We start from the raw sequence: 13,874 nt of genomic DNA, 5'->3' as shown, positions 1-13,874 counted from the left end.
CAGACTGAGTCAGGAGGATACACACAATTTGAACAGACCAATATCAATGGATGAAATTGAAGAAGCCATCAAAAGACTACCAACCAAGAAAAGCCCAGGACCGGATGGGTATACAGCGGAGTTTTACAAAACCTTTAAAGAAGAATTAACACCAATACTTTTCAAGGTATTTCAGGAAATAGAAAAAGAGGGAGAACTTCCAAATTCATTCTATGAGGCCAACATCACCCTGATTCTGAAACCAGACAAAGACACCTCAAAGAAAGAAAACTACAGACCAATATCTCTAATGAACCTAGATGCAAAAATCCTCAATAAAATTCTGGCAAATCGAATACAAAAACACATCAAAAAAATTGTGCACCATGATCAAGTAGGATTCATCCCTGGGATGCAAAGATGGTTCAATATATGGAAATCAATAAATGTTATTCACCACATCAATAGACTTAAAGATAAGAACCATATGATCATCTCGATAGATGCAGAGAAAGCATTCGACAAAGTACAGCATCCCTTTATGTTCAAAACATTAGAAAAACTAGGGATAACAGGAACTTACCTTGACATTGTAAAATCTATCTATGCTAAGCCTCAGGCTAGCATCATTCTGAATGGACAAAAGTTAAAGGCATTCCCTCTAAAATCTGGAACAAGACAGGGATGCCCTCCATCACCACTTCTATTCAATATAGTTCTCGAAACACTGGCCAGAGCAATTAGACAGACAAAAGAAATTAAAGGCATAAAAATTGGAAAAGAAGAACTTAAATTATCACTATTTGCAGATGACATGATTCTATACCTAGAAGACCCAAAAGGGTCTACAAAGAAACTACTAGAACTAATAAATGAATTCAGCAAAGTGGCAGGATATAAAATCAACACGCATAAATCAAAGGCATTTCTGTATATCAGCAACAAAACTTCTGAAACGGAAATGAGGAAAAACACTCCATTCACAATATCCTCAAAAAAAATAAAATACTTGGGAATCAACCTAACAAAAGAGGTGAAAGATTTATACAATGAAAACTACAGAACCCTAAAGACAGAAGTAGAAGAACATCTTAGAAGATGGAAAAATATACCCTGTTCATGGATAGGCAGAACTAACATCATCAAAATGGCGATATTACCAAAAGTTCTCTATAGGTTTAATGCAATGCCAATCAAAATCCCAACGGCATTTCTTGTAGAAATAGAGAAAGCAATCATGAAATTCATATGGAAAAATAAAAGACCCAGAATAGCAAAAGCAATTCTAAGCAGGAAGTGTGAATCAGGCGGTATAGCGACACCAGATTTCAAACTATATTACAGAGCAATAGTGACAAAAACAGCATGGTACTGGTACCAAAACAGGCGGGTGGACCAATGGTATAGAATAGAGGACACAGAGACTAATCGAAAAAGTTACAACTATCTTATATTTGATAAAGGGGCTAAAAGCATGCAATGGAGGAAGGATAGCATCTTCAACAAATGGTGTTGGGAAAACTGGAAATCCATATGCAACAAAATGAAACTGAATCCCTTTCTCTCGCCATGCACAAAAGTTAACTCAAAATGGATCAAGGAGCTTGATATCAAATCAGAAACTCTGCGTCTGATAGAAGAAAAAGTTGGCTCCAATCTAAATATTGTGGGGTCGGGCTCCAAATTCCTTAATAGGACACCCATAGCACAAGAGTTAATAACAAGAATCAACAAATGGGACTTACTTAAACTGAAAAGTTTTTTCTCAGCAAGAGAAACAATAAGAGAGGTAAATAGGGAGCCTACATCCTGGGAACAAATTTTTACTCGTCACACTTCAGACAGAGCCCTAATATCCAGAGTATACAAAGAACTAAAACAATTAGACACTAAGATAACAAATAACCCAATCAACAAATGGGCCAAGGACCTGAACAGACACTTCTCAGAGGAGGACATACAATCAATCAACAAGTACATGAAAAAATGCTCACCATCTCTAGCAGTCAGAGAAATGCAAATCAAAACCACCCTAAGATACCATCTCACTCCAGTAAGATTGGCAGCCACTATGAAGTCAAACAACAACAAGTGCTGGCGAGGATGTGGAGAAAAAGGTACACTTGTACATTGCTGGTGGGACTGCAAATTGGTACGGCCAATTTGGAAAGCAGTTTGGAGATTCCTGGGAAAGCTGGGAATGGAACCACCATTTGACCCTGCTATTGCCCTTCTCGGACTATTCCCTGAAGACCTTAAAAGAGCATGCTACAGGGATACTGCCACATCGATGTTCATAGCAGCACAATTCACAGTAGCTAGACTGTGGAACCAACCCAGATGCCCTTCAATAGATGAATGGATAAAAAAAATGTGGCATCTATACACAATGGAGTACTACGCGGCAATAAAAAATGACAAAATCATAGAATTTGCAGGGAAATGGATGGCACTAGAGCAGATTATGCTTAGTGAAGCTAGCCAATCCCTAAAAAACAAATACCAAATGTCTTCTTTGATATAATGAGAGCAACTATGAACAGAGCAGGGAGGAAGAGTAGGAAGAAAAGATTAACATTAAACAGAGATATGAGATGGGAGGGAAAGGGAGAGAAAAGGGAAATTGCATGGAAATGAAGGGAGACCCTCATTACTATACAAAATTACATATAAGAGTTTTTGAGGGGAATGGGAAAATAAACAAGGAGAGAAATGAATTACAGTAGATGGGGTAGAGAGAGAAGATGGGAGGGGAAGGGAGGGGGGATAGTAGGGGATAGGAAAGGTAGCAGAACACAACAATTACTAATAGGGCATTATGTAAAATTGTGGACGTGTAACCGACGTGATTCTGCAATCTGCATTTGGGGTAAAATTGGGGGTTCATAACCCACTTCAATCTAATGTATGAAATATGATATGTCAAGAGCTTTGTAATGTTGTGAACAAACAGTAAAAAAAAAGAAGAGGGAACTATTAAATAAAAATCATGTAAATCATACTATTACAACAAAAAATGAACATAAGTACACAGACATAAACATGCAGGCACATGCTTATATCAACAGATCTATAAATCTTTTGCAAAAATTCAGGAAACAAAATTACAAACACATCTACTAAGAGAAATTCCCTCCAAAAAAACAGCCAGAAAGCAGAAAACAACTGTAAAATCAATGCTCTAAACAAAGTTGAACATACTTAAGAATTTGAGGATATGTAAAAGGAAACTGAATCAAAAATCACAGTCAGCAGCAGCAACACCAAAAACGGAGAAAGGAAAAACTTGATGGTACTTAGGAAAAAGAAAAAAAAAAAGAAAAAAAATCTTAGAAATAAAAATAAATCAGAAGATGCCCCCCCGCAAGAAAAAAATAAACAAAAATTTAACAGAAGACATTGAAAGAAAAAAAACTAAAGAAAATGAAAATGAAAAAAGTTAAAAAAATCAGAAGCAATGGAAATGGAAAACAAAGAAGTTAATCCTATCAAGTTCCTCAAGGAGAAATACAAAGTAAGGAAATGAATTGAAATTTAAAACTACAATCCAGGAAAAATTGGAAGAAATAATAAAACAAAAAAGATTCTATACTAAATGGTTCACTGTACACCTTTAGAAAATTAATACAGAACAATCAATTCTGTGACATATTCTAGTTAAGACTATTAAATTTTGAACATATAAACAAAATCCTTAAGATAGCCAGGTGAAGATCAAATAAATTAGAAAGGAAAAAGCAAAAGACTAGCAATATATTTAAAAGGGAATAGCAGTTTTTAAAACTCAATGAAAGAAAATATGACCCAAAGATTTTATATGCAGGCAAGGAAAAAAGGCAAGGAAAAAAGAAAAAGATTCTAACATACAAGATTTCTGCACTAATCAACCATTTCTTGAGAAATCTATCAGAGGAAGTCCATTCTTGAGAAATCTATCAGAGGAAGTCCTTCATCCTATCAACCAAAGACTAAAACTTCAATAAAAGGACCATGGATGGGCTTTTTGTCTGTTTGCTTCCCAAATCAATGGTATTACAGATGAGTATCACAGCGCCTAGAGGGTATTTTTTAAAACATATAAATATTTGCCAATAAACAAAGTGCAATACAAAAATAAATGTAAATACTCGGGAAAAGTGTAAGGACTGCAATTTTTAAGAAAGAAGGATAAAAAAAAAATCATGTAAGAATAATCATGTGTTCCTCAAAAAGAAATATAAGTTTCACAAAGTGGAAATGCTACAAATAACACTCTCACAATGCAACATAAGTAGAAGTTAGAAACAAAAACAAGAAAATATAAAATACCTTGAATATAGAAATTTTAAAACTAAACATGTATTTGGGTAAAGAAATAATACAAATTAAAATTAAAGGTTATTTTTTTTTTTTTTTAAATAATGACTAGGTTATTAAGCTAGGACTTAAAAGACTCACATCTTACATCTTACAACACAAAGTAGGAGAGGGATACGAAAGGAGACTGGGAAGAGAGAGATTATCAGTGATTCCAGTTAGTTCATAACTTTTCCTGAATCTGCTGGAATGCTAGAGTCACAGGACACACAAATGACCCAAAAATCAAAGAGGCAGATGCCCACAGAGAGACAAGACAGATGCCTTGGTTTCGCAGGGTTAAGAGTGCCAGCAGGGCATCAGACAAATTAATGGAAACTAACAGTACATTTGTGAGATAGGATGAAGGTAAATACAGGGTAGCCTCAAGTTCTTGCAGGGTTTTTCTCCATGAACTCCAGGAACTACTCTCCCCACCTACCCACCCCCAAAGAAAAAACTGGAACAGTTGAGAAAGCTCCACTCAGATGTAAAACAAGGAAAGAATAGTAGCAGACACTTTGTAAGAAACAAAAACATTACCAGGACTTTTCTATCTCCCTTACTAAAGAAGCCTCAACCTAAGAGGATAAGGTCAATAAACACTGTCATCTTTAGGACACTGGGGAGTATTGAGAGTATCTTTATAGATTCATGGGGGGTTTTGTTTGTTTGTTGTGGTACTTGCTAGGAATTTAACCTAGAGGTGCTCATAATTGAGCTACATCCCCAGACCTTTTTAATTTTTTTTTTATTTTGAGACATTGTCTCACTGACCATAAATTTGTGATTCTCCAGATTTATGTTTTCTTACATTTCTAGAGGAGAAAGAGGGAGAGAAATTCTTTACCACAGGAAGAAGGACAGGAAAATAAGCTAGCTCAGAAATTTTACTGAAGAAAAACAGGGACTTTTGAAAGGCCATAAACCCAAGACCAAAGAACCATGCCTGCCAAACACCAAGGTATATTATCAGGACAACAGTATTCTGCAGGCCCCATGAGTAGGCTAGATAGCAGAGTAAGAAGTAATTCACAGGAGACACACACTCTCTCTGAAACAGCTTTAAAACCAAAAGCTGAGAGTGGAGCAAAGGTTTTTGTTGGTTTCTTTTTTTTTTTTTTTTTTGACACATGTATGTATACACATACACACTATTTGTGACTGTGTGCAAGCAAACCAGTCAACACCCTAAATACGAGGTATCACTAAAAGAATTTGAAGGCTTTGGCACATTGAACATAGCCAAGGGATAAATAAATCTCAAAACAAACTCAAAATTTGATTAATTCAAATTCTCACACTAATATCTCAACATAAAGAAAGTTATTACATGGGCTGTCAGTGTGACTCAATGGTAAATCAGGAGGTGAAAACAGATCTAAAGGATTTTAAAAACTTGCAGATTGGCTGGAAAAGTGCATGTAAACCTGGGGCCAAGAAGAGTGTGCTTGTTGAAGAGATCACAGCCCATAAGAGATGTGAAGACTTTGCACAGAGACAACAGGGATAAGATGCCTGGAGAGAATTTACAAAACCACATGCAGTTCAGGCTCCAGGATACAGAAGTAAAAATTCTTGACAAGAGATTATGGGGGCACCCTGCTCACAAAGGGGGCCCAGGAAGTTGTTTCACCTTGCTGAGTCCTGGGTACTCAGAAGTTTCTACTGGTGTGTTTTCCTAAGGCCCAAGCTTTGCCTATGATGGCAGCAAACCTCCACATGATACAAATGGTGCTGGTTCTAGAATACAAGCTGCAAGAGTTAGTGGATCTTGGAGGCTTCCACAAAGATTTCAAAGAAAGGCATGGGAGGCCAGGTTCAGTGTAGAAGGGTGGGAGACCCTGGGGGCTGCCCTTGTAGGATGATGTATGAAGCTGTGAAGGTGAAACAGAAGCTGGAAGGAAGACCCCAAGAATTAAGACATGCCAGTAACATGGACTGTCTGTGGAGAGAAGCTGCTATCTGCAGAGAAAGCCAGGCTAAAAAAGAGTCCAAATGCACTACTATTGACAAGGCCAAAGGGACAGGGCTGCCCAAAGCCAAGTGTCCTAGATACTGTGTGAGAAGTTACTGGTGGGGTTATATGATCTGTTTTCCTGGCCAGGTTTTGGTCTTTCTTTGGCCCCATCTTGAGGTTCAGAGGAGACTTCAGACTTGGACAATGCTAAAATAATTAAGACTACTAATTACTAATTACTAATACTATCTTTGAAGATAAAACTAAATGCATTTTGCACTATAAGATGGACACATTTGGGGGGCCAAGGTTGGAATGCTATGACTTGGATATGAGGTATCACCCAAAAGCTCCTGTTAATGCAGGAATATTTAGAGGAAAATGTTTGGATTATGAGAGCTGTAACCTAACCAGTTCATCTTACTTTGAATAGACTGAGTCACTGGTAACTGTAGGTAGGTGGGGCATGGCTGGAGGAGTGGAGGAGGTGGATCACTGGGGGTACATCTTTCCTGTGTCTCCTTCTCCCACCCCACCCCTGTCCTTCTGGCACCCCCACTTTCTTCTCTCATTGCTTTTTCATTGCCATGAGGGTAAAAGCTTACCTCTGCAGTGCCCTTCTGCCATGAGGCTTTCACGAAGATTTCAAAGGAAAGCATGACACTTATACACCTTAGTGGCAAATTATTTAAATTCTATCAACTCACATTTTGCTTAAATGTAGTGTGTATGTGCGTGTGTGTGTGTGTGTGTGAGAGAGAGAGAGAGAGAGAGAGAGAAATAATGTGTGTGTGTGTACCTCACCTTGGGCCTGGAGTAATGGAGTTAGCCATCTCATGTCCAAAACTGTGAGCCCCAAATAAACTTTTCCCTCCTTTAAGTTGATCTTGTCAGGTATTTTGGTCACAGCAACCCAAAAGCTAAACTAACTAAAGCACAAAGCATACCTAAAGGCTAGGGGGAGGAAAAAAAAGCATTTTCAAAAGACAAGCTAGCTTCACAAATAGACTGACATGGGATCTGCTCTTAGAACTAACTAAATCTCAGCTCATATGATTAATATGTTAAAGGTTCTAGAAGAAAAAATTCACAACAGAGAAGACTAGATGGGTAATTACAACAGAGAGAAACTAGGCTGAAATAAAAGACACATTAAAATAGATGAAGAACATCTTTCAGCAGATTCATTAGAATTGAGAAAATCAAGGAAGAATCAGTGAACTTGAAATTAGGTCTATAGAAATTACTTACTCAAGCTGAAACATATAGGGGAAAATAGATGAGGGAAGAAATTTACAGCATCCAACAGTTATAGGAGAAAATCAAATTATTTCATATATACATAGTCAGAATCTTAGAACAGACAAAGAAAAATGCAGGAAAAAAATAACTACCATGATTTTTCAAAACCAACTGGTGGTTACATATTATATTCAGATTCATACTGCTGAAAATCAAACATAATGAGAAATCTTGTAGGAAGACAGAGGGAAGAAAAGACATGCTATACAGAGGGAAAATTTAAAAATTACAACAAATTTCTCTCAAAAAATCATGTTAGAAATGAAGAATGTAATAATTTTAAAGTGCTAGAAGGATAAAACTATCAATCATAATAGCCAGTCATGGTGACAGATGGCTGTAATTCCAGATCCCAGAGAGGCTGAGACTAGCAGATTGCAAGTTCAAGGCCAGCCTCAGCAACTTAGTGGGATCCTAAGCAATTTAGTGAAACCCTGTCTCAAAAAGTAAAAAGTGGGGCTGGGGCTATAGTTCAGTAGCAAAGCGCTTGCCTAGTGTATGTCAAAGTGCTTGCCTAGTATATGTAAGGCACCAGGTTTGATCCTCAGCATCACATAAAAATAAACAAATAAAATAAACGCATGCTATCCATCTACAAAACAAAAAAAAAATAGAAAAGGTATGGGATGTAGCTCGGTGGTAAAGTGCCACTGGATTAAATCCACCATACACCAAATACAGATATGGATGAATCAGTATAAGCTTATCAAAAAAACCCTTTCTAAAACAAAAAAAAAAACCCTTCTTATACATCTTAGTGGCAAATTATTTAAATTCTATCAACACACATTTTGCTTAAATGTAGTGTGTGTGTGGGGGGGGTGTACAGGGTGTTGTAACAGTTCAAGGAACAAGATAGAAAACACTAAGTATTGAAGACTATTGGCACAATAAGGAACACAAAATCTCAGAGACATGTATACCTAATGAGAAAAGAGGCTGTGCTATAGTTTGGATCTGGAACATCTCCAAAAGGCCCATGTATTATAAAGGCTTGGTCCCCAGCTTAGCATTACTGGGGAGGTGGTGAAACCTTAAAAGGTGGGGTCTAGTGGGAAATCTTCAAGTCACTTGGGGCATGCCGTTTTTAAGGGGACAATGAAGCCCCACCCCTTCATCTTTCTTTCTCTTTGGTATGCTGATCAAGAGGTGAGCAGGTGTACTTCCCCCTTGCACTTCTGCCGTGAGATGTTGTCTCACCACAGGCCCAAAGCAATGGGGCCAACTAATCATGGACTAAAACCTTCCTCCAAAACTGTGAACCAAAGTAAATCTTTTTTCTTTATAAGTCGATTGCCTCTAGTATTTGTCATAGTGATGGAAAGTTTACTAACAAAGGTTATCCGGGAACAAAAGGGTTAAGACTTCATGTGAGCCTTAAAAGAAGTACAAACTTTGGACGGTCAATAAGAAATAGGGGGAAAAAATCCAAAAGAGAACCATAAAAGCCAAAGTCTGGAGGCAGAAATACACATTGTCTTATTTCAGATTATAGACTAATTTCATTAGATTACAAAGTCATACATAATTCATCATTCACAATAAAGAAACAGGGTTAAAGGGCAGGCTTTCAATGTTAAGCTAAGGAGGAAACTCAGTAACACAGATATTCAAAAAAACTCAAGCTAGGGATATAGTTCAGTGGTAGAGCACTTTCCGAGTATGCGTGAGGCCCTGAATTCAATCTCCAGTATCACATACATTAAAAAATAATAATAAACTGGGCTTGCTAGTGCAAGCCTGTTAATCCCAGCAGCTCAGGAGCCTGAGGCAGGAGGATCTCTGGTTCAAAGCCAGCCTCAGCAATTTAGGGAGGCCCTAAGCAACTCGTGAGATCCTGTCTCTAAATGAAATATTAAAAAGAGATGGAGATGTGGCTCAGTGGTTAAGTTCTCCTGGGTTCACTCCCTGTACGAAAAAATAAACAAATAAAGAAGCCTACAATTTAGTTCCTTGTAACTAAAGTATATATAAACAAATAGTTCACTTATAGTACCTAAGTATCTAAAGAACTAAGGAACTATTTACTATTATTTACCATGTAGAGAAATTTTAAGCCTTTCTTTTTTTTACATACTTTCTTTTGCAGGGAGAATACCCAGGATTGGACTCAGGGGCACTCAACCACTAAGCCACATCCCCAGCCCTATTTTACATTTTTATTTAGAGACAGGGTCTCACTAAGTTCCTTAATGCCTTGATTTTGCTGAGGCTGGCTTTGAACTCTGCATCCTCCTGCCTCAGACTCCCAAGCCACTGGAATTACAGGTGTATGCCACCACGCCCAGCTTAAGCCTTTCTTTTTTTAATAAGATATAGTAAGTATGTGTTTAAGAAAAATTGAGTACATGCTCAATTATTGTACATCTAAATTTTAAAAAAACTAAAGCATCAAATTAAATACAAACCAAATAAAATCCCAAAATAGTTAAATGATGAAAAATGAGAACCTGGGAAGCTATCAGTAGGAAATATATAAACTTTATATGAATATTATTGTGTATCTTGAATATTAACATTTTAATTAACTACAAAACTGTGAGTAAAATTTTTAACAAATTATATTACCACTAAATAGCATTTTTTTTAAATCTGGCAGCAAAAATATAAAGAATTATGAACAGGAATTTAAACTGCCATATTTTATTTTATTTTATGTTATTTTCCAAGCATACTTGACTTATGCCAGTTGATCCCTGAAACCAGCAAGAACTACCAAGTCATCACATTTACAGGTGTGCTAAATGACTGACTTTGCTACATCGATATTTTTTAAACCATTTCCCATAATGGAAATAAACTAGTTAAATATCATGGGGCAACTTGTTTAAAATAAACCCACTTTTAAAATCAAGCTAACTTGTAGGTCAGCAAAATTTAAAAACAAGTATCAGGTGCATCTGATTGATTAGAACAAGTTTAAAAACAAATTATTTTTTAAACTTTTATTTTCTTTTTAATAATCAACTAAATAGCATATCTACTTCTTTCAGAACCAAGATAAAATCTTTAGTTTCCCAACAGTGAACTGAAATCCTACTATTTCATTTAAGTAGTTTAGCTATATTCTAAAACAGTTTAAATAAGTAGTACTAGAATTAAAAACAAAAGTAAATACAATTGTCCCTTGGTATCTTTAGTTAATTAGCACCTTACTCCCACCCCAAGGATACCAAAATGGGCAAATCCTCAAGTACCTTATACACAAGGACACAGTATTTGCATATAACCAATGCACATTCTCCCATGTGTTTTAATAATCTCTAGATTACTTAAAATATCTAATACATACTATGTAAAAGAATATGTAAATAGATGTTACACTACAATGTTTAGGAAATATGACTAGGGAAAAAAGCATCTGAACATTCAGCACAGAAGCAATTTTTCCCCCAAATATCACCCAAGGGTCAACATAATCCATGGGCATGAAAAGCTCACAATATTTGCCACATGTTTCCAAATTGCATTTAACTCTGTACCACATCATTTCCTGTTAGGTGATTAACACACCACATTTTTATTAGGTCTTAAAACCTCTGAACAGGGCTGGGGATGTGGTGGCGCACTCGCCTGGAATGTGTGCGGCCCGGGTTCGATCCTCTGCACCACATACAAACAGAGATGTTGTGTCCGCCCCGAAAACTAAAAAATGAATATTGAGATTCATTTTCATTCTCATTCTCTCTCTCTCTCTCTCTCTCTCTCTCTCTCTCTCTCTCTCTCTCTCTCTCTCTTAAAAAAAAAAACACCTCTGAACATGCATTTAACAAAGGTTTTATAAAAGGTGGAGGGGCTGGGGTTGTGGCTCAGTGGTAGAACCTCAGTGTGAGGCACTGGGTTCGATTCTCAGCACCACATATAAATAAATAATAAAGGTCCACTGACAACTAAAAAAAATTTTTAAAAAAGAGGAGAGAGATGTTTAATTCATGTAATAAGATAATTATAAAACTAGATTACATTTAAAAGGAGAGTGGTACAAAATCCAATGTGAAAATAAAGAGATAGTCAAGTTGCAGTCAAGAGAAAATTTATAGACCTCAGTTTCAATTTGATAACGTGACCCAATATGAGTTTAATACATATTGGGTATTACATTTTACATATTTAATACATATTAGGTATAAACATGAGAATTTCATGTTTATAACAACTTGGGGTTTCCTCTGAAAACTATAAAATGATTCTTTCATATCCACTAAATAATACTTTAAATAGCAGTAATCATTTATTATCATGGAGGTTTCTCCTGAGAAGCAGAACTAAGGAAAACTTTCAAATAGGTTAGGTTATATAATAAGCTTTCCTTATGGTAGAATGATATAAGCAAAAATAAAAAGGAAAAGAAATTTTAATGCGATGCTTGAAAAAAACTGCAAAAGAATATTTGTGAAAAATACTTTCTCAAAAATGCCACAATCTAAACTTTTGTTAGTAAGATACTAAAACCAACCCTACCCTATCCTATTTTTCAGTTCTGTGGCTGGGTTAACCCACATTACCTTTCCCTTAAACTTGTTTTCGAGATAAAGAAAAGTGAAATCAGTAAGAGTCAAAAGTCTTAACAGCAAATAGTTTCAAATATCCAAATGATGGAGAAGGAACAGACCTAAAACTAAGCTTGCTAATAACAAAATCAATCAAACAAGCATTTATTAAGCAACTACCAAAGACAAAATTAGTAAGAAACACAATGCCTTTCATCTGTAATCTTAAGACTCGATTTGAAAACAAAACAAATATGCTTAAGAGGACAGACATGGTGGCCCACACCACATGTAATCCCAATGGCTCAGGAGGCTAAGACAGGAGGATCTGGATTCAAAGCCAGCCTCAGCAATGACAAGGCACTTAGAAACTCAGTGAGATTCTGTCTCTAAATAAAATACAAAATAGGGCTCAGTGGTCAAGTGCCCCTGAGTTCAATCCCTGGTATCAAAAAAAAAAAAAAAAAAAATACTTAGTATAAAGCAACATCATGTGACTATAGCAAAACCCCTTTCACCTAACAATGTGAAATTAGTTGTGAGTGGTAGGTGGAATAAAATAGTTCACACTGGATAGAAAAAAAATTATAATGTTTTAAATAATCTTCAACTGTTATTTTAAAGCTATGAAAATTCCTTATGGACTGCATGACCTGGGTTCAACAATCTCTTAACAGCTACTTGAGCATGGCTATCTTAGTTAACTTTGCTGGGCCTCAGTTTCTTATCTGTAAAAATAAGCTAATACTTATCACCTCCCCATCTTTTAGAACTGCTGTGAAAATTAAAGGAAATAATCAGCTGACATGATGTTTAGCAAAAGTAGGCCTCAAGTAAAGGAGAAACAGTAGAATGTAGGATGTCTGCCAGGTTAAAACCTGAGAAACTGAATAATTCTGTAATAATGGGATATGGTTCCTTAGGGCCATAAGAAAGGGGTGAGGGAAACAAAGAAGGCTGCAGCAAAGGAAGAAAAATTGATATGATAAAATATTCTTTCACAGCAACTTCTCTTTGTCATAGCCAGCATCTGTGCAAATATAAGCCAGAGTCTGAAGGCCATTGATGAAGGGCAGTGTTCAATGCTTGGCTGCTTTCTGATGAGGACAGAGACTTATTATTTCACTGGTTAGGCTATTCATTCATAAAACTGCAGGTGTTCTTAACACTGTATAAAACAGGAAAGTGGTGCACATTTGAGGACTGCGATAGCCACATCCTGAACAGGGTAGTGGAAGAAAGTGTTCTATGGAATTTTAGGATAATCATTAAGATATGTTTAATGAAAAGTAAAAATTGGTAGAATGAAAATATCTCAAGGCACATCAATGAATTTTGATGTGCAACAGGTTATATGCATGATACTTTTCGTTGGTTTTAGCTCTCAGGTGTATATGAATTTACTATAAGATTCTATAAGTATAAAATTATCTTTGAGGACTAGAAATTCAGTAACAATTCAAAATGCACATGCTAATTTGTTTCATTTTTATCTTAGATTGGGACAAGTACTTAAAGATAAATCACTCTAATGTTTTTAACCCCAAGTGCTATTTGATAATATTTTCCAAAATCAAGTAACTCAAAAATAACTGGAGAAAACCTTACCATTCAATTATTCAACAATGTCTGGGAAAATTCTCCTTTTCAAGACTCTAGATAGACTGGGTTGAGAAAATATTCACAGTCAATATGAAATGAAAACAGGACAAATAAGAAAATTTATAAAGCAAGACAATTAAAAAGTACAGCAAAGCTTTACTATTAATAAAAGTGGATATATGCAGAGGAAAGTCAACTAGGAGGTG

The 13,874-nt window shown here is 36.1% G+C and overlaps 1 protein-coding gene across 2 annotated transcripts in view; it reads right to left on the bottom strand.

Moving 5' to 3' along the window:
• FAF1 (Fas associated factor 1) overlaps positions 1 to 13,874 on the bottom strand; it is a 401,623-nt gene that overhangs the window by 329,660 nt on the left and 58,089 nt on the right. The window contains exon 1 of one of the 2 annotated variants that reach the window (XM_081307502.1): positions 13,675 to 13,730. The exons of the other annotated variant lie outside the window; for it this stretch is intronic. Within the exon in view, the coding sequence (XP_081163628.1) occupies positions 13,675 to 13,677 (3 nt within the window). The 5' untranslated portion in view covers positions 13,678 to 13,730. Of the gene's footprint in view, positions 1 to 13,674; positions 13,731 to 13,874 lie in introns of those variants that run through there. 2 annotated transcript variants of the gene reach the window in all.

This window comes from Spermophilus citellus (assembly GCF_964194105.1).
Source record: "Spermophilus citellus genome assembly, chromosome: 9".
NCBI lineage: Eukaryota > Metazoa > Chordata > Mammalia > Rodentia > Sciuridae > Spermophilus > Spermophilus citellus.
Note: the sequence above shows the minus strand (reverse complement) of the source record. Positions and strands in the feature narration are given on the sequence as shown.